Below are 18,023 nucleotides of genomic sequence, written 5' to 3'. Positions count from 1 at the left end.
TGCAATTCTTAAAATATGCTCAGAGAAACGTTGTTAGACTGTCCGTTATTTACTTATTTCTCTGGAGGAATTATTGTTGTCCGTTTTGCTGTTGCATACTTCTACAAAGGCACTTATACATAGCAATGCCATTATCTACGTTTTGTAGATTTGGAACAAGAAGAGCCCACGTACAAGCTTACATTACATTATCTGCCAAATGCCAATAATGTAATGTAATGTACAACAGCAAGGTTCACTGCATCTTAGCCTGTTGCATGACCTTTGGCTCCACAATACAAAGCATTTTCATTGACGTGACCATTTTATATCAGCAATCCTCTAAATACATTATAAATGATGGGAAGGATAAAGTGTGGAGAAAGAATGGATCTGCATATGATCCAACACACACAAGCTCTGTGAGGAAGTGCCATGGCTTGGGCTCACATGGCTGCTCAATATTGGTATACTGTCTGCAGAAGACCAAATACAGGCAACACTGCCAAGTGAAAACCACTAGAAAGCAGCAAGAAAGGATGCCCAGGTTACAGCTTGCTAAGAGACCCTGTAAAGGTCTTGTGGACAGACGAGACCAAGATTGACTTGTATCAGAATCAGAATCAGGCTCAGGGTGCCACAGGTGCTGGCTCATATGCCTTCTTTGATAATGTAACTGCCTATAGCAGCAGCAGAATACAAGGTAATGATCCTAAACATACACAAGTTCTTTCTTCTTAATGATGCTCCAACAAGTTTGGCAGCTTGTTTCGGTAAGCCTATTGTTTGGCCTATGTCTCTGCCTCATAATGGCCTCCTTGAGTTTTGTGGTACAACTCTGGTCCTCCTGTTGACAAACGCCAATAACTGACTCCAATGGTAATCAAAAGCCTAGAACCAGGAGTAGATACTGAAAGATTTCTTATGCCTGCACTAAAGAAGTGATAGAATACTCCCATCTAGCCAGAAGCAGTTGAGAAGCAAACTGTCCAATTACTGGTCTTCTAAAATGGGAGGGCCTATGTATAAAAAGCGTAAAGATGTAATTATGAAACGCATCACCAGATATGTAAATACCCTTAAATTAAAGGTGACAGAATGCACTTTATCAAATTCATTGTGCCACTTCAAATCCAATGTGCTAGAGTCCAAACAATTACAGACCTCACTGTATCTTTCATATATGAAAAACATTCAATTCCGCATGGCACGCTGACCGATTAATCCCAGACTATATGCAATAAAAACACAAGTTAAGACACAAACTAGTAAATAAAGTTGTCAGGTTTTATTGCATATTTCACAAACAGGAACATGACCTCTGCGGTCTAGCCTCAGTCACTGCTAACTCCATCTTCATGGTCTTCTATTTATTTATTTCTTCTGTTTACCTAGTTTGTAATAGCAGCATTTTTAAATACTTTCATTCATATATAAAATAAAGATTAGTGTACAGATTTCACAAATAATGAACTTAAAAAAGTATGGAATGATAGCAGCAATACTAAAAAAAAGAACATTACATAGTAATAAATAATTAGTAAAACAAAAACAAGTGGTTGCAGTACACTTAAAATAATGATGTTGGCTCTCTTTATATGAAAAGAGTAACCTAAGTGCCATGCACTTCAAGCACTACACATTGAAATCTTAGACCTCCTGTAGTTATTTTCTTTGAACGTATTGGTTTCCAGTATACTGCCAAAGGGATTCAGGCGAGACCAAGTTCAGCCTACTTAATTTCACCACTTACCCCAATGTCCATGGGTTTAAGTCAGTGTGTAATGTACTGTACTTCAACATGCTTTTTGGCTTTTGACACAAAAAGGCTGGGTGAAGAACCAACAGAACAGGATGTATATCACATATATTAAAACCATGTGTTAAAATAAGTGGTTCAAATTCAAAAGTATAAAGATTTAAAGTTTGTTGTTTCTTAAAATCCTAATGAAGGGATTTGATAATTCCTTGATGCCAACTGGGCCAGCTTCACTGCTTTCAGAAGTTTAGAAGTCATTTTGATAAAACTGTGATATTCCAATTTTATCATGAATGTAATTCCAGACCAAGGGGATTAGCCTAAATTTTCAATTGTATTACAGCGTCTCGTTCTCCAAAGCAGACCGATGAGAACTGCTGGTTGACCATAATTCACAGACCTTCAGTGTTTCAAAACACTTCCCCTCCCCTCATTCTGTTTTTGTAATCCCTCCTGTGCAAAAATGTAAAATACAAAAATAAACTATTACAATATTATCAGAAATAAAAGTGACTGAGGTACCCTTATTAGTATGCTTTTAGAAAGACAGAGATTTCAGTTAATCTGTACATGTATTACACTTAACACATTTGATTTTCAAAAATGATTTTTAAAATACTGCTTTAAAATACAGAGGCCATATATCACATACTTTATGCCATTCTTAATGTCTGAAATGCATTTTCACTATTTTTCCATTTTTGGTGGTTATTTCAAAGCAGATTTCATTATATAGTTCAAATATTCAAATTAGTAGTTGTACACAGTCTTCCCTGTTAAAACTTTGACAAGATAAATTTGTTTCGGATAAAGTGAATCCGGTCATTTTCTGTGTATTTTCCATTTAAACTCAGGACTTGAATTTCTTTCAAATAACATGCTATTATATTTTACTTCATGAAGACATTCAACCCTAATGACACCCCAGCAACTCATTAAATCATTACAACATATAAATCTTCAAATGCGCTTGGGAATAAAACTATTCCTATGTGCAAATCAGTGTATACAGTTTCAAACCTAAATCATGAGAAATGAAATATGGAAGCTGATATAGCAGTCTTCCCCCTACTTGATGAAACACTATCAGGTGCCAGAAAGGGTGCAACTCTTTGACAACACTGCCAAGATTGTGAGTCATGAACACAACAATCTGCTACTTATGTAGTTATATTTGTGGCAGTGTCATTTGGGCAGCTGATGTGTTGTGTCCATAGGTCCCTAAAGGCTGACCATTGTCAGGTTGTCAGGACAAAATGGTAATTAAAAATACTTCTTTTCCTGAATGCACTTCACTCAAAAAGTCACTGAGAGAGAACACAACAGTGACCTGGAAGCTGACAACTGTCTGAAGCCTGAAGTTTATAAGACACCCTAGAATAACGGTGACAGGATATAGAAAAATACTGTGAACTGGCACTAAGGGAAAATACAGACGATTAATCATTGTTGTGTAGTTTCCGTGCCAATTGCCTCAGCACACACAGTATGTCCATTTCATGACCCAGCCAAAAGCCAAAACCAGGCCTGTAGACATGGCCTCGCTTGATGAAGTCAACAGGTAGAGTGCGACTTTGTTTTTTCAGCCAGGTAAGCTTGAATTTGCTGATTCATAATCAAGGTAGGACTAGAAATCAAATACTTCAGTGGCTTTGCTGGCACAGGCAGGAGTTTGGAGAAAGGGCCATTTTTTGTTTTTGTTAGTGAAACTTCACTTGTACACACAGCCCCCCTCCCCAAACCTCACAAAGAATAAATGACTCCTAAAATTCTTTGAACATGTGTAAGGTTTGAGTCTTCGGTAAGCTTGTTGCGCTCTCCTGGTATCTGGGCTCCAGGTCTCCCTCTTGGTGATGTCCCACTCCATGCTGCTACACTGGAAGCTTTGAGACTCGCCTCCTTCACTGGAAGGTTGGGTTACTCCGTGTCACTAAGCGGCCGCTTAGCTTCGCTGGGGTATGGAGGCCTCACTCCACAGCGAAGCCGCAGGTCTCCTCCACTGCGGTCAGGAGCTTCTCGTAGAGCTTCTCGTAGGACTCGTAAGGTGGGACATCGATGCGGTTGAAGCTGAGGAAAAAGTGGGAGCTCAGGTCTACACTAGCTTAAAGAGAAATTGCATTGGCTTGGCCGTTTCAGCCAGGCTCTGCCTTCTACACAATTCTTTGGGTTGGGTAGAGTAGTTGTGTCCACCTTGCTTGCCAACTTTGAAAATGAGCCGTTCAATTAAACTGACAAATTTGTGGGTGTCAACAATTTTCCAACTAGATATCAGATTGACGTCTATATATCATACAGACATACCGTAAAAAGTGTTACACTGATGTCACAATTAGGGCAGGGCCAGAATGCACTGCAGATCACATTTTTCAAACTTTATATGCGGCAAGCTTTTCGACCAGGTTTGGAGCCAAAATGATATTATTTCAAAAAAGTTGAAATACTAGCATGGATTAAAACGTTCCACTATAAAGTAGGCATACAAACGCGTTTACAGCTAAGAAAAAAAGGTTGATCTTGGGTGTAATTACCCATGAAACACTTTTTATGTGGCGTCACTGAGCAAAAAGCATCACACACAATAAACTTCTGCAATTAAGTCTCAGGAACACAGTGTACACCAGCTGACCAGAAAGCTGCAGATATCAGGAACTAATTGCTTTGTTAAGAAACAAACTCTGCATGCATTACAGTCTTACCATGTGTGGGCTTTGGGCAGGTTATCCGTGTTGGCATCTATTAAGTGGATAGTGAACAATCTTGGTCCTGCTGAACCTGTAGAACCTTACAAACATACATTCTAGTTAACACTGAACCCACAACTTTTATGACATCTATTAATCATGCAGTTATTGCATTATGCATTACACATTATACATGCATTAATGTATTGTAATGTAATATTCAAATCCATGCAGCCAAACTCAAGCCACTCCAGAAGAATCTGCATAAATATTAGTCAGGGCATTTCACAAACAATACCCTGAAACAAGAACAGGAGTGAGTGTTACACGATATGTACCAGAGTCGTGGAAGGGCTACAGAACTGGGATTATAACTCCGAGATTGAATGTTTGATCCCCAGGTGGGACACGTCTGTTGTGCCCTTGAACAGAACATACTTAACCCTGGTTCAGTAAATATGCAACCACATAAAGGCATTGTAATGTATGTACAAAGGCGAGCTCTGGATAAGAGACGTGTAAATGTAAATGGAATTTATGCAGTTGACCGTTAACAAGCAGGACTCAGGAAAAACAGAATTTGAATTTGTTCTACAGGCCGCTCCCTTACAGGTTGTGCTTGTGCGGGTGTGATAATTCTGAGGCTCAGCCCAGTCGATAACCACCTTGCAGCGCTTTGAACCCCTGCAGGGGCACGCGTGTGGAGCCGGTGACAAACTGCAGCAGCCGGCCTCTCCTCTCCTCGTCAAAGGACTCCACCGCCTGCCAGAACCACTTGACGATGTTGCTGTCGGCCACGCAGTGCTTCAGCCGTGTGTTGGCCTTCCAGTCGCGCAGATCGATCTTCCCCAGGCCCCCGATGATCAGCTGCCATGTGAACACAGAACCGGCAGGCGGTCAACGCCCCCGCTGGTTTATTACCATGGTAATGCGTGACGTCTGTGCTCAAATGTGCACTTCTTATACGATAGCCAGAAAGCATCTTTTCCACACAGTAGTAAGGAAATGTATCTAGTGTAAAAACACCATACTGTCAATAAATTTAGCCAGCATTTACTAGCTAGTTGGTGATAATGTATTAGTTAGCATTAGGTTAGCCAGTTGGTTGAAGTTCCATCAACAGATGACTACATTTACATTAGGAAGCTTTTAGTGACAAGATTTCACTTTAACAGCTAGTCGGCACTGAATATTATTAAACACAAGAAAAGACGGCCTGTAGCGTAGTGGTTAAGATAAATGACTGGGACACGCAAGGTCGGTGGATATAATCCCGGTGTAACCACAATAAAATCCACACAGCCATTGGCCCCTTGAGCAAGGCCCTTAACCCTGCATTGCTCCAGGGGAGGATTGTTTCCTGCTTAGTCTAATCAACTGTACGTCGCTCTTGATCAGAGCATCTGCCAAATGCCAATAATGTAAAGTAATATGGTCAGTTAACTCATTTTTCTTTATGTACACTACTGAATTGGTTTAATAGCAATTGATAGCCATTCTTCACCTCAGAGATCCATACCAATCTGAAATAAGTAGGTTATAGTGTTCTATACAATTATTACTGCATTCACATAATTACTGTTCTATTATTCTACATAATAGAATAATAATGTACGTAATTAATGCTTTCTCCTGTTCTGCTTTTTTTCCCTAAGCATTTTTCTTGTAATATAGAATCAACTGCCCACTGGAACCTTTCAAGGCAAGAGGTATGGGCCTAAAGGTGTGACATCATATACAAGTGCAGAATGTCAATACCCCATCAGTATTAAACACACTGAGTGATGGAGCACCCATGGTGATGGAGAGAACAGACACACCACAAAAAAGGAGTGAAAGGTGCTGGTTCCCAGGAAAATAATAAAATACTCACTCGCTCAATACTCCAAAAAGCACATACAGTACAGTAATGGTATTTATTGTACATGTGGAACAATAAATACCACAAGGTGCAAGAAATACCATCAAGATTGCGTGAGTGTGCGAAGGTTTTCATCTTTTTTGGCACCAACACCCATCAAATATGAAAAAGACTATAGCTTCATAAAATTTTATGCGTTGAAAGTGAGGTCACGGCAGTTACCTCCAGCTCCTTGTGATCGAATGGCTTTAGCAGATGCTGTGGAACTAACTCATTGAAGCCTTTTTGCAGGGCCAGGAACTGAGCTTCGATTCCTCTCATAAACCTCCAGTTCACATACAGCCTGAAACATAGAGTCATGTCTTCAGAATCAAATTGCAGGAGGGTCTTTCTAGCTGATCAATGTGACCTACTGTAGACCCTGGGAGAGTGCTACTTTACAGTACATTTCCAATTACTTCATTTTATGAACTGATGAATCAAAGGAAATAATTCTACTGATAAATCGCATTACAAGTTTGTAAAATCCATATTTTTCCTTCATAGGGCATCAGCTTGAATTCAGACAGTACATTCAGCCCAGCTGTCACGATTGTTCCCCTCTTTCAAGTACTTTTCCATTCTTTACCAATGTAAAGCTGCTGCTCCCCCCCATTCTGAAGCCCACCAGCTGAGCTTCCCAGTCATTGCAACGGAGGGCCAACGTGCAAGTTGTAAACTTTGTGTCAGTCAATTTTGTCATAAAAAATGCCATATTTGATATGATAGCATTTTTGAAGCAATATCAATTCAATGTCCTACTTTATGCTACTATCCACTGGTAGTGTCAGATGGCAGAACTATTCAAATGTGTTGATGCACTCGATATGCCCCCAGTAATAGCTCTGTTTCCAATGGAATTGGTATTTGGAGAACAGAACTGGTATCTTGTGACCAGCAGTCACAACAGATGTCATTAAATCCACTACAAAACGCCACGTTAAAGTACAGCCATCACATGCCAGACTTGTACTGTAAGATCACATCATGATGCATCATGCAGTTCCATCAAGGCAAGCAGCAGACAGGGTTCACACAAAATGAAACCTGCAATGTCTGGGCGCTATTCCACAAACTTTTACCAAGAAAGGTGGTTGGTCTTCACGTCTACAGCCAGCTGATGAGTTTCTGCACTTATCTTGGCATTTTACATAAAATCTTACGATCCAGTATTTCATGTGGCTTACCTTACATATTCTTTTTTGTTCTCCTCTGTAACTGGAATATTTCTACCATTTGGCTTCAGTTCATGCTGTAGAAATTTCCCGAATGAATTGTGCTCTACGCAAAACGTGTGGTCCAGAACAGGCGTAATGTCGTTTTCACTGCGAAAAAGAAAAAACAATTAAGGCCGTTATTTCAGCTGAACATACAAACAATATTCTTGTATGTTATCTTTCATTTCAAATGGCCCGATTCCACCCATAAATGCGTGAGCTTTTATCATTGTAGTCATAAGTTGGCTGGGGACTCTCATTGGACAGGAAGTGGGGAAGCAGGACTCACAGAATCCACACCAGGCTCTTGTGTAGCTCAGGGTCGACCGTTTCCAAGTCAGAAAGCTGAATAGGCTTCGACAAGAGCTGCTTGTAGAAAGGCAGAGTGAAGCCCCCGTTGATGTAGTGTCCGTGGAAAACAGCCAGGCCCATAATCCGGCCCACAAAGTGGAAGTAAGACAAGTGATCCTGCAGCAAATACAATACTCATTAGAGCCCCCTACATTCCTGCATTTCTGTGGAGACAGACTATTATTTCCAACTACTGTCGACAGCCAACCTGCTAACACTGTAAAATAATTTGGAGTTCAGCTGTTTTTATCCAAATTACAGAGAAACCACCCGCAGTAGCATAGTGCTTTAAAAAGCTTCTTTCAAACCAAGAAAAGCATTAACAGTACAATTTATCCTCATTAGTCTAGTACATGAGCATACAAAACAGCCATCCACAGGACCCAGGCTAAGATGTCATATGCTATAAAAATGATTAAAAACACTTCTCATCTCAAGGCACAGTCAAAATAAATCCTAACCCAGTAATTCACATGCTTAATTACTTAGCTAGACCATTACAGGCAAGTTAATGAATGTAACAAAAGCAACAATACAATTCACACCTGGGTATGGGTCAGAACAGTCTTAGATGGGTGAGTGAAAGGGAGATCAGAGCTAAGGATATGATCAAAGGAAACAATGGGCATTTAGCTAGTGAAATGTATGGTGCATATAGAGCTGAACTGTATTAACACCTAGAGGGAATGAACACAAATATGTGATAGAGTATGGGACTCAAAATTCAAGAGGGAGGAATTTCATTTTTCAGCACGGACATAAAACACCATAGCTTAACTTGTGATTGGCCGAACATAAATAAATGAACTAGCTACTTATATCTACACTTGCCATGTCACCATACAAAGCTATTGAAATATCAGATCGTATACAGTGGGCTCCAGAATTATTGGCACTCCTGACTAGCAATGCACAAAACATACTTGATTGCTGGTAATATGATTACTGAGATACAGTGTTGCAGTGTTTTTTGCGCATTGGCAATCAGGGGTGCCAATAATTCTGGAGTCCACTCTATATTGAGATATCCATTTACTCATACAAAACCACACATTTTTGCTATGGACACTATATCACATTGGACTCTGCATGTGCACACGTTTGAAGTGGCTGGTTGGCAGTGTATGTCAAATTACAGATATTTCTATATGATGTGTCTTTCATTTTACACAGATAATATGCATTGTACAGAGAACCTTTGAAGCATTGTGCAGCCTGGTCCCTCAGAACATCGCATGAGAACTGACTCCATATGCATCCAATGAATCTCTGGTGCTCAAAAAGGCCTACTTTTTACTTATTTATTTTTTACCAAAAAGCAATTTCAAAACATAAGCCTTGACGGCACAGGCTGCTATACTGTGGAGTTCAGCAGACAAAGATAATCAGAGCGACAAAAATAATATCTTCGTTAAAGTCAGTATGCATCACCGGCACAAAAGACAGAGCCACGATTAAGAGGCTATAAAAATGAGGAGACACAGCATCATTAATATGACCGACCAGTCAGGGATTGGTCTCGTTTCTCAGAGCATATTGCATCATAACCTCAAAATGCACGATTAGCATGCAAACAGTATACCACATGTTGGCATATTCCAGATGTTTCTCTTTCTCTAGGGGTTTTAAAAAGTTAAACGGACGTACTTTTTTACATTTTATCATTTTAATTATGAACATCTTCTCAACAAAGCACCTGTATACAAACTGAACTACGTGAACAGAATACTTCAACCCTGCAATATAATAAACGAGCCCTTTAAACAATAAGCTGGAAAAATGACGGACAGGCCCTGTATGCAAGCAGGTCCATGATACTCACAGGATTGATAGAGGAGTCGGGATTTATTTGTAAAGTGTAGATGTTATCTGTGGAATACTGGAAGAGGCCATAGTATGGATTTAGCATCTCATGGCAGAGTAGATATAGCCATTCCCTAGATGAACGACAGAGAACACGCAACATTAAGCACACTGGACAATAACACACGGGGACTCTGCAAAAGGTCACGGCAGCCCGGGTAATGAATCTGTCGCATGCGGGAGCCTGGGGCGTTTCTCTGTTCCGCACGGACTTGCCTCGCCACTCCTCCGTAATCCAGGCCTTCCTCCCCGCGGAACTTCACCATCAGCCTCTTCTTCAGATCCTTGGGCCTCATCTTCATTATCTGCCTGTAGGACTCCTGCCAGAACGACAGGCAGAGAGACAATGGAGTCAGAGCCCAGAAGGTGCATGGAACAGAAATAGGACCAATAGGATCCTTAGGATCCATTACGCTGCACATGTTGGAGACGCTGTTGAGATAGAAGATTCCAGACCTAAGTAGTGAGCTGAAAACAGCTGCTCCTTCTCGGTCTTGATTATTCTTAGAAAGTTTTCTAGCACTTCTGTATAATAAACAGTGTTACTCAGCAGAGAAGAATGGGGATTACAAGGCTAAGAAAAGTGTGAAAATCACCTAATAACACAGCAGGTGCTAGGGAAATGAAGCCATCTGGGGAATTACTTTTAGCACTTCCTAGATTAAAAAATAAATCAGCTGGGGGCAAAGCATTCCGATACCATGCCCCCTAACTTCGGAATGCTCTTCTCCCATCAATTTCACATGCAAGTTCTCTTAGTATTTTCAAAAGTAAACTAAAAACACATTTTGTTTTCTTATGACCCCCCCCCCCCCCCCTTGACTTGTTGATGTTGATTTGCTGTTGTTGATTATGTTGTTCTGTTATTGTTGATATACTTTTGCCCAATCACTATGCATTATCTTTTATGATCTTTTATGTTCTAAATGTACGGTGTGTTGAGATTCTGTGAAATGCACTTTGAATAAAAGATGGCTTGACTTGAAAACTGCTGTGCAATACTGACCTCTACTGGCAGCACTGAAGCACAGCAAGGAACAATTTATCCAAGGAATGAACTGGGGAATAACTTGGGGAGGAAATCCCCTTAAGAGAGTGACACAGTGATGAACACAGGAGGAGAGATGGGAGAATCGGGAACAAGTGACAGGGAGACAGGTACAGGAGAGGAGGAGAGACAGAGGGAGACGGGTACAGGAGGGGAGATAGAGGGAGACGGGTACAGGAGAGGAGGAGAGACAGAGGGAGATGGGCACAGGAGAGGAGGAGAGACAGAGGGAGACGGGTGCAGGAGAGGACGAGAGACAGAGGGAGACGGGCACAGGAAAGGAGGAGAGACAGAGGGAGACGGGTACAGGAGAGGAGGAGAGACAGAGGGAGACGGGCACAGGAGAGGAGGAGAGACAGAGGGAGACGGGCACAGGAGAGGAGGAGAGACAGAGGGAGATGGGCACAGGAGAGGAGGAGAGACAGAGAAACAGGAGTGAGTAAAAGAGGGAATGGAAGGAGGAGCCCACCTCGAAGATCTCGTCGCGGGACACCTCGATGCGGCAGTGTCCGGCCTGGGGCTGCTGCAGGGACAGCTCGTGCCGGAGCAGCTTCAGCTTCTGCACCAGGTCCCTCTCGTACCGCACCGGCACCTCCCCCTCGCCCCCGCTCACCTCCTCCACCGGCACCTCCGTCTGCACCGGCAGGCCCTGCCCCGACTCCTTCACTTGAGAGTGCTGACTGTTACACACACACACACGGGCACACACACACACACACACACACACACACACACGGGCACACACACACACACACACGCACACACAGGTTAGACAGCACTTCCATTACCAGAGATACGCCGTCTCAATTCATTCAACAACCAAAAAAAAACAGTTGCAGAGAAGAGGTCATTTCAAATAAAATGAAGAAGAAAGGCCATTTTCATTGAATCAATTACTAGAGAGGAAGTTGTAAGATCAAAGACCGAGTAAGGATTAAACGCTCTGGAGAGCGTGAGAGTAATGAGCACACCCCCATGTCCCCTCTCCGCCACACTGCAGTGAGCTTCCTGACGGACAGAAAAGCGCCCCTCTCTCTACCTGCCAGGCCTACTCTGGTGAGCCACTACGTCCAGGTGTGATTACCTCATTATGTGATGCAACCTGGGGTCGGTGAACTGTGTTGTTCTGTTATTGTGGTCGACAAAATAAATCCTTCCTGACACTGTGCTCCTGACCTCCCAGCCCGGGGGCAGAGGTCCTAGGTCTTCACAGCTCACACTGTTGAGGTCCCTGAGGGAGGAACAGCATTGAGGCTCTACACTGCTGCCGGTTCTGGAGCGCGGGCCCCTAAAGGTGGGAGTATACTTGATGAGAAGGCGAACTCGGCTCAGACCAAACCACAGCCTAACACAGCTCCTCATACTAATGTGTGTAAACTCATTGCGGCTTCGAACTCGTTCGGCGACAGGCCACACCAGTTCAGATTCTGCGGTTGTGATAACCGCAGGAAACACAGAAGTGACAATGATTGCCGAACTAAGTACAGGAAACAACAATGACCGCAGTAAAGGATGAGACACTTCCACAGATGTATGTCAGCTATTTAAGCAAAGTTTTAAACTAAATCTTTCAGTTTTAAATTCAGTTTTTAGTTTTAGCCCTGCAGGAAGAAGAAGAGAAGAAAGAGAAGATGGTATGTTCATCCACTCGATCAGACAAGGAGACAAAACGTAGCCAACACTCAACCAGGTGATGTTTTAGTCCAGGAGTGCTCAATCATGTGCCACGGAGGGCCAAGACTATGCAGGTTTTCATTCCAACCAATCACTTCACCTGCTGATTCCACCAACTAAGACACCTTCAACCAGAGCAGGTGAAGAGATTGGCTGGAAATGAAAACCTGCATAGTCTTGGCCCTCCATGGCAGGTGATTGGGCACCACTGTTTAAGGCCAATTGCAAGCAATCTCCACATTTACGTGGGTGTGCGGACATCTTGCCTACTTGGGCCAGCAGGGATGTGCACACAGAGGCAAGTCAATACGGAGTTTGGTTTCCTCCAAAAGGTAATTTAGTGAAAGTTCAAAGTTCATTTCCACAGCAAGTATACTCCCAGCTTAAACCCCCACTTCTCAACTCACAGACCAGCTCTTTACAGGTCCCACACAAACTCAACACACATTTTTACAGTTACTCAATCACATAGTATCAATTCAACAGAAAATCATTTTAAACCATAGAAAATCAGGGAGAAGAAGGAGGAAAATTCATCACAGCTACAAAAACCATGAATGCTCTGCTCACGTTAACCTTTGACCTACCGTGGTATTCTAGGGTCGTGCCAGGTGCTTACGCCGGTCTGTGTGTGCAGAAAATAAACTTGGCCCTGGACAGTTGTCCTTTGCTCTGTTGAATGAAGAATAAAATAACTGTCAAAACACTCAGCAAATAAATGTAGTTTCCATTTTAGGAATTTTTCATCAAAAGCCTTGGCTTTGAATATTGGATTGTGGATTGTGGATTGTGTGAAGATTTATTTTCTAACCCAGTGTTGTCAGGCGATGAAGGCTATGGTTTCCTTCTACTACAGAATTGCCATAAATAAAAGGCTAGCGTGTGTTTGACCTCAACAACAACTTTTACATGTTTACAAGTTCTCTCATGTCCATTTTGTGAAACCTACGTTTACATTGGGATGGAATGAAAGCCTGGAGCATCGTACAAAGAGAAAAGCAAAAACTGCAGACATGTTTGGGCCTTACACTGCGCTTGGCAGAAAGCCTCAGTAACATAATGTCCATAATTAAACGCCGCTTTCAGGGCCTCTGAAACGTACGCTCGTCGAGCTCAAAGGGCAGCACCGCAGAAGCTGGCTCTGATAAGAGGCTTACTGTTTAAAAAACAAACATTTCATTCTGTTCAACCAGCGTAACGGAGCAGGTCTTATTTGTGTCCGTGCAGCCAGAGATGTTTTTAAAGGGCTTCGGCAAAAGGCGGAAGGCAACGCTCTATTCTTACTCGCGTGACTGTTTTTCTAGAAACATCCGCAGCTCCTAACGAATGCCCTGCAGTGCAGAGCAGGTTCTCTGAAGAGAGGTGCGGGTAAAAGGCTCACCGTAGCCTTCGGGGAGGTCGGGTGACTGGTGACCGTGCGGCCGGTTCTGAGGTGTGTGTGCATGACCTCTGCCCTCTTGATTGCGGATCCGTTGTGCCTGGAGCCTCTGCTCCTGATTGGGCGATTCTAGGAAGCGACAGTTGCCCCCTCCTGCCGCCCCAGTGCTGTCTGTGTAGGGCAGGGGGCCCAGGGGCTCCTCCATGTAGCAGCTGAGAGGTCTCCCTGTTCCAGAGTCTTCATATACTGGTCTAAAACGGTCACAGCAAACCTGTTACAGTCATTCACCAGACACAGAACAGTTATCTGCAAGATAAATATGTTACAATAAAATGATTCGGTGAAGTACTCTTTATCCTTTTGAGCTTTTATAAAACATCCACTCGTTGTGTCGGATGTGGCCAGCAGGGAGAGGCATTTAGTTACAGTTCTGTCGAGACAGGAAGCAGAAAAGGCAGGGCCGTATTTGGCAGCTCCCACTCACCCTTCATTTTCTAACAGTCCTCTGCAGTCGACCACGGGTCCTCCACTTCCTATCCGATCGCGTGTCTGTAAGCTCACTGCCAATCGCAAACAAGATTTAAAACACTGGTCACAAGGGGACGGAATTACTTCGGGGCAGGGATTTGTTTATAATGGATTAACAGATTTAATACCTTCTAATTGTTCTACACGCTCTGCGGCAGGTCCTTACCTACTATTTGGCCACGTACTGTATCGCTGTCGGTGGGGTTGAGTTTGCATAGATCCAACCGCTGATCTGGAAGGGGAATGAAGCGCAAAGTTAAAATTAATCTCAAAAGAATGTCCGTGTGAGTTGGGAGAAGAATGAAAATGAACTACACTGAATAAGGAGCTTGCAAAGGACCACCACCCCCTGCTATACACACAGGCTTCTATTCACTGCAACCAAAAAGCGCTTTGTTCTTAGGATTGGAAAGGCTGCAACACCTACTTAAATAGGATCAAGGGGAATGGGAAAAATGGCAAACAGCATTTTCGTCAAGTCATGATTTGCTCGCTTCTTCAGGCAGAATACAGTGGAGGTATTGGGAAGGCTTGAAGCATCTGCTTTAACCTTTCCAAAATTACAACAGTGTGTGTACAAACTGCCCAGTGAGCCACAAAACTACATTGACACAGATTTCTATCCATTACAAGTCATCAGAATGGATGCATTGAAAATGAGCATTGTACAGATTACATTGGGGTGTGAATCCAGTGCAGTGTGGATAAATTATTATATGTATAAATAAAGGGCGCAGTGTTAAGGATGATTTCTACAGGCCCAAATCTGGCTAGTAGGTTAATATTCTACTTGGTACAAATATTAATGACTGACTCAATAAACTTTAACGTTTGTCATTGATGAACAAGCATTGGTACAGAAATGATCCAAGTTTCTTGCAGCTTCCAGCAAGGTCAAAACATCCCTCTCTCTTTGAACATAGACATGACAGATCAATCAACTGGTCCAAACCATACTTATAGTGGCCCCAGGACAGTGGGCACTCCTTATTGTTGAGCCCTGAAATGTTTTTATAATGAAGCTATGTTTAAGGTGATGAGAGCGCTATGTGGTGTGTGTGCAGCTCTGGTACCCACAGCCGGTGTCTTTTAGCCTGCTGATGGCGTTGGACAGGAGTCTCACACAGCCCAGGAAGCCAGCTCCCTGCTTCTTGTGGATCTTCTTGTGGTTCCAAATGCTGATGGTTATAGAGTCTGTTTTCCCAATGTATCTGGAACAAGGAGACCAATGTTTAATAAAAAAGACCTGCTTTCATCTTCCCTGCTCTGTGTATACTCTTCTCGTGGCGTTGAAGTAGGCGTGTTGTGTGGGGAAGCATGCTCACAGGTCATAATGCTGGTTCCACTTGGGGTCCAACGTGCTCTTCACCGTGTCTGTGGAATGGCACTGCCCCGACCCGTCGACGACTACTTTGGCGAAAGGGTCAGGGAGCCCTACGAGAGGAACACAGGAGCCTGAGTCAGACAGAGACCTAAACGCAGCCTCACAAACCACACTCTGTTCTGGGCTGCACGGACACGGCGCCAGTCCTCAATAATGGCTTCATCTGTAAGGCCCGCCATCGAGGCCTCGGCCTTTCCAAAAAGACGCGGGGCTCGCTGAGATAACGGAATAGGAATCCGGGGAGGAGAGCTGTGAAAAATGCACACGTGTGGAGATCAGGGGACACTAATCCACTGGAGACTCGGACAGCTGCCTCTTAGGTTTAGCACAGAGGAATGGCATCCGTACTGCTTCTCTGCCTGGCCTGGCCTGGCCTGCAGGTGTGTGCTAGCGCTGCCTGCAGCTGTCTGAGGGTGAGGAAATAAGGCTATGCATTAATAAGGCCAGCTGACACAGTCCCACCTCCATGGGCTCACCCTATGTCCTGCTCACTTCTGTTATAAGCAGACATTGCCCAGGAGTTATCGCTGAGCCCTGCAATGGTCATTCTGAATCATTGATTTTCTTTGGCATTAGCCACAAGCTATGAATGTAATTACACTCAGCTACTACTCCGTGTGCGTTTCAGTCCAGAACTAATTCATTTGGCATGTATTTTGTGGGCAATGGCCATTCAGTAATTAATTACAAAATTGGAATGTAACATTCATTGGAATTGATCCCGGATGTCACGTCAACATGTCAGCATTCAACTTTACTTTTCAGAATCCATGATGCATTCAGTTTTACATTTCAGAATCCATGATGCATTCAGTTTTACATTTCAGAATCCATGATGCATTCAGTTTTACATTTCAGAATCCATGCAAAAACTGAGGGGGAGAGAAGTCTACATGGACATTTGTGGAGGAATATGGAAAAACATTTCTATCATTTGCGAACTGGAATATGAATAGCTGCTCTGACCAGTGGGACTCCTAAATGACAGGAAATGACAGGAAGCTTAGAGGATGTACTTACGGAAGAAGTCCTTCTTCGCCAGATTCTTGGCACATAACACTGAAGAGAAACAGAGAGAAATGGTTACTGGCTCATTCTCAAACAATACTCGGTCTTAGTCGGCTTATAAATGCCAAAATTGTTCATTTTCATCAGCTTTTTATATCTTTCAACCACATTGGGCTTTTAACAGCCCTGCAACTGTATACATTTCTGCTTTTATGGGGCTTTTCATTAGGGCTGTGAGACATATTTTGGAATCTCCTAATTATAATCATAACCTGTAGTAACCTTTCTCATTACACCCACATCCAGGTACATTTTCACAAAGCAATAAACGGCCATACGGCAGCAGTCTGAAATAATACATGAAATGATATTGAAACAGAGATTATAATTCCTTTTTTCTAGTCAGTCTTTGGAATTTCATTCCTGTGAATTGCTCTGTCTGTGTTTCAAAGTGGCGAAACCACACAGTCAGAGAGAAGACTACAGAGTGCAAAGCACTTTTCTCCTTCTCACCAGTCTACAGAAGGGTTTAAACGGGGCCCATGGAAAGGCCTGCAGGGATGAGCGGCGGTCAGGCTGTGAAACCAAAGTGCCCATAATGCCTCCTGACTTCTAGACAAACAAATCACGCATTTAACACCAATCTGTCATGGATCTTTACGCCTAGAGATGGACTCATCTTAAGGTGCTTTGAAGACTGGGATTCATAGAGGTTCACACATTACAGACTCCAACAGGATTCTTTTGGACATTTTTTAAATCTCAGCTCTCCTCTTCCTATCAGAAACTCACACAAAGAAGAAAAAGAGGAAGATGTGAACCATGTAAACCAAATGGGCAGTGTGGCAGCAGCAGCTTTTGGCTACTACACTTGTGTGCGGAATGGTCAATACTTTCCCATCACCCCAAGTTTACTACTGAAGCCTTGTCACTGCTGGTGTGCTGATATCAGTCAAACAGCAAACATATTTGCTATTGACAGATTTTATCATTATAATTGTAGAATTATAAGCCATGTCCTTGACCATCACAAACATTTTGATCCAAGACTACAGACCTATGATGATATATACAGTACATGCTTGATTCTGTTGAAATAGTCACGATCAGAAAAAGATTAAGATCAGATTAACGCATTCAATGTCAAAATGTTCTGGAACAGTGAGCCTCAGCAGTGCCGAGTGTTCCAAACTCTAGTGTCCCGGCGGTGCCAAACCAATATGGCTGCAAACACTGTTCACTTCCTGGCAATA

General features: G+C 42.9%; 1 protein-coding gene across 5 annotated transcripts in view; it reads right to left on the bottom strand.

Moving 5' to 3' along the window:
- Positions 1-1,245: 1,245 nt before the first annotated feature.
- LOC133122000 (E3 ubiquitin-protein ligase SMURF1) overlaps positions 1,246-18,023 on the bottom strand; it is a 36,903-nt gene continuing 20,125 nt past the window's right edge. Inside the window, exons 2-18 of one of the 5 annotated variants that reach the window (XM_061231626.1) lie at positions 16,783-16,821; positions 15,704-15,812; positions 15,456-15,589; positions 14,545-14,610; positions 14,335-14,410; positions 13,854-14,101; positions 13,060-13,144; positions 11,883-12,086; positions 11,268-11,478; positions 9,967-10,070; positions 9,710-9,824; positions 7,826-8,004; positions 7,507-7,644; positions 6,503-6,623; positions 5,085-5,286; positions 4,435-4,519; positions 1,246-3,805 (exon numbers count right to left, since the gene is read on the bottom strand). In XM_061231626.1, coding sequence (XP_061087610.1) covers positions 3,706-3,805; positions 4,435-4,519; positions 5,085-5,286; positions 6,503-6,623; positions 7,507-7,644; positions 7,826-8,004; positions 9,710-9,824; positions 9,967-10,070; positions 11,268-11,478; positions 11,883-12,086; positions 13,060-13,144; positions 13,854-14,101; positions 14,335-14,410; positions 14,545-14,610; positions 15,456-15,589; positions 15,704-15,812; positions 16,783-16,821 — 2,216 coding nt within the window. In that variant the 3' untranslated portion in view covers positions 1,246-3,705. The remainder of the gene's footprint in view (positions 3,806-4,434; positions 4,520-5,084; positions 5,287-6,502; positions 6,624-7,506; positions 7,645-7,825; positions 8,005-9,709; positions 9,825-9,966; positions 10,071-11,267; positions 11,479-11,882; positions 12,087-13,059; positions 13,145-13,853; positions 14,102-14,334; positions 14,411-14,544; positions 14,611-15,455; positions 15,590-15,703; positions 15,813-16,782; positions 16,822-18,023) is intronic. The other 4 variants (XM_061231627.1, XM_061231628.1, XM_061231629.1 and 1 more) reach the window with 4 other exon arrangements.

Source organism: Conger conger, chromosome 2 (assembly GCF_963514075.1).
Source record: "Conger conger chromosome 2, fConCon1.1, whole genome shotgun sequence".
Lineage (NCBI taxonomy): Eukaryota > Metazoa > Chordata > Actinopteri > Anguilliformes > Congridae > Conger > Conger conger.
The sequence above is the reverse complement of the archived record's forward strand: the minus strand, read 5'-3'. Positions and strand labels throughout refer to the sequence as shown.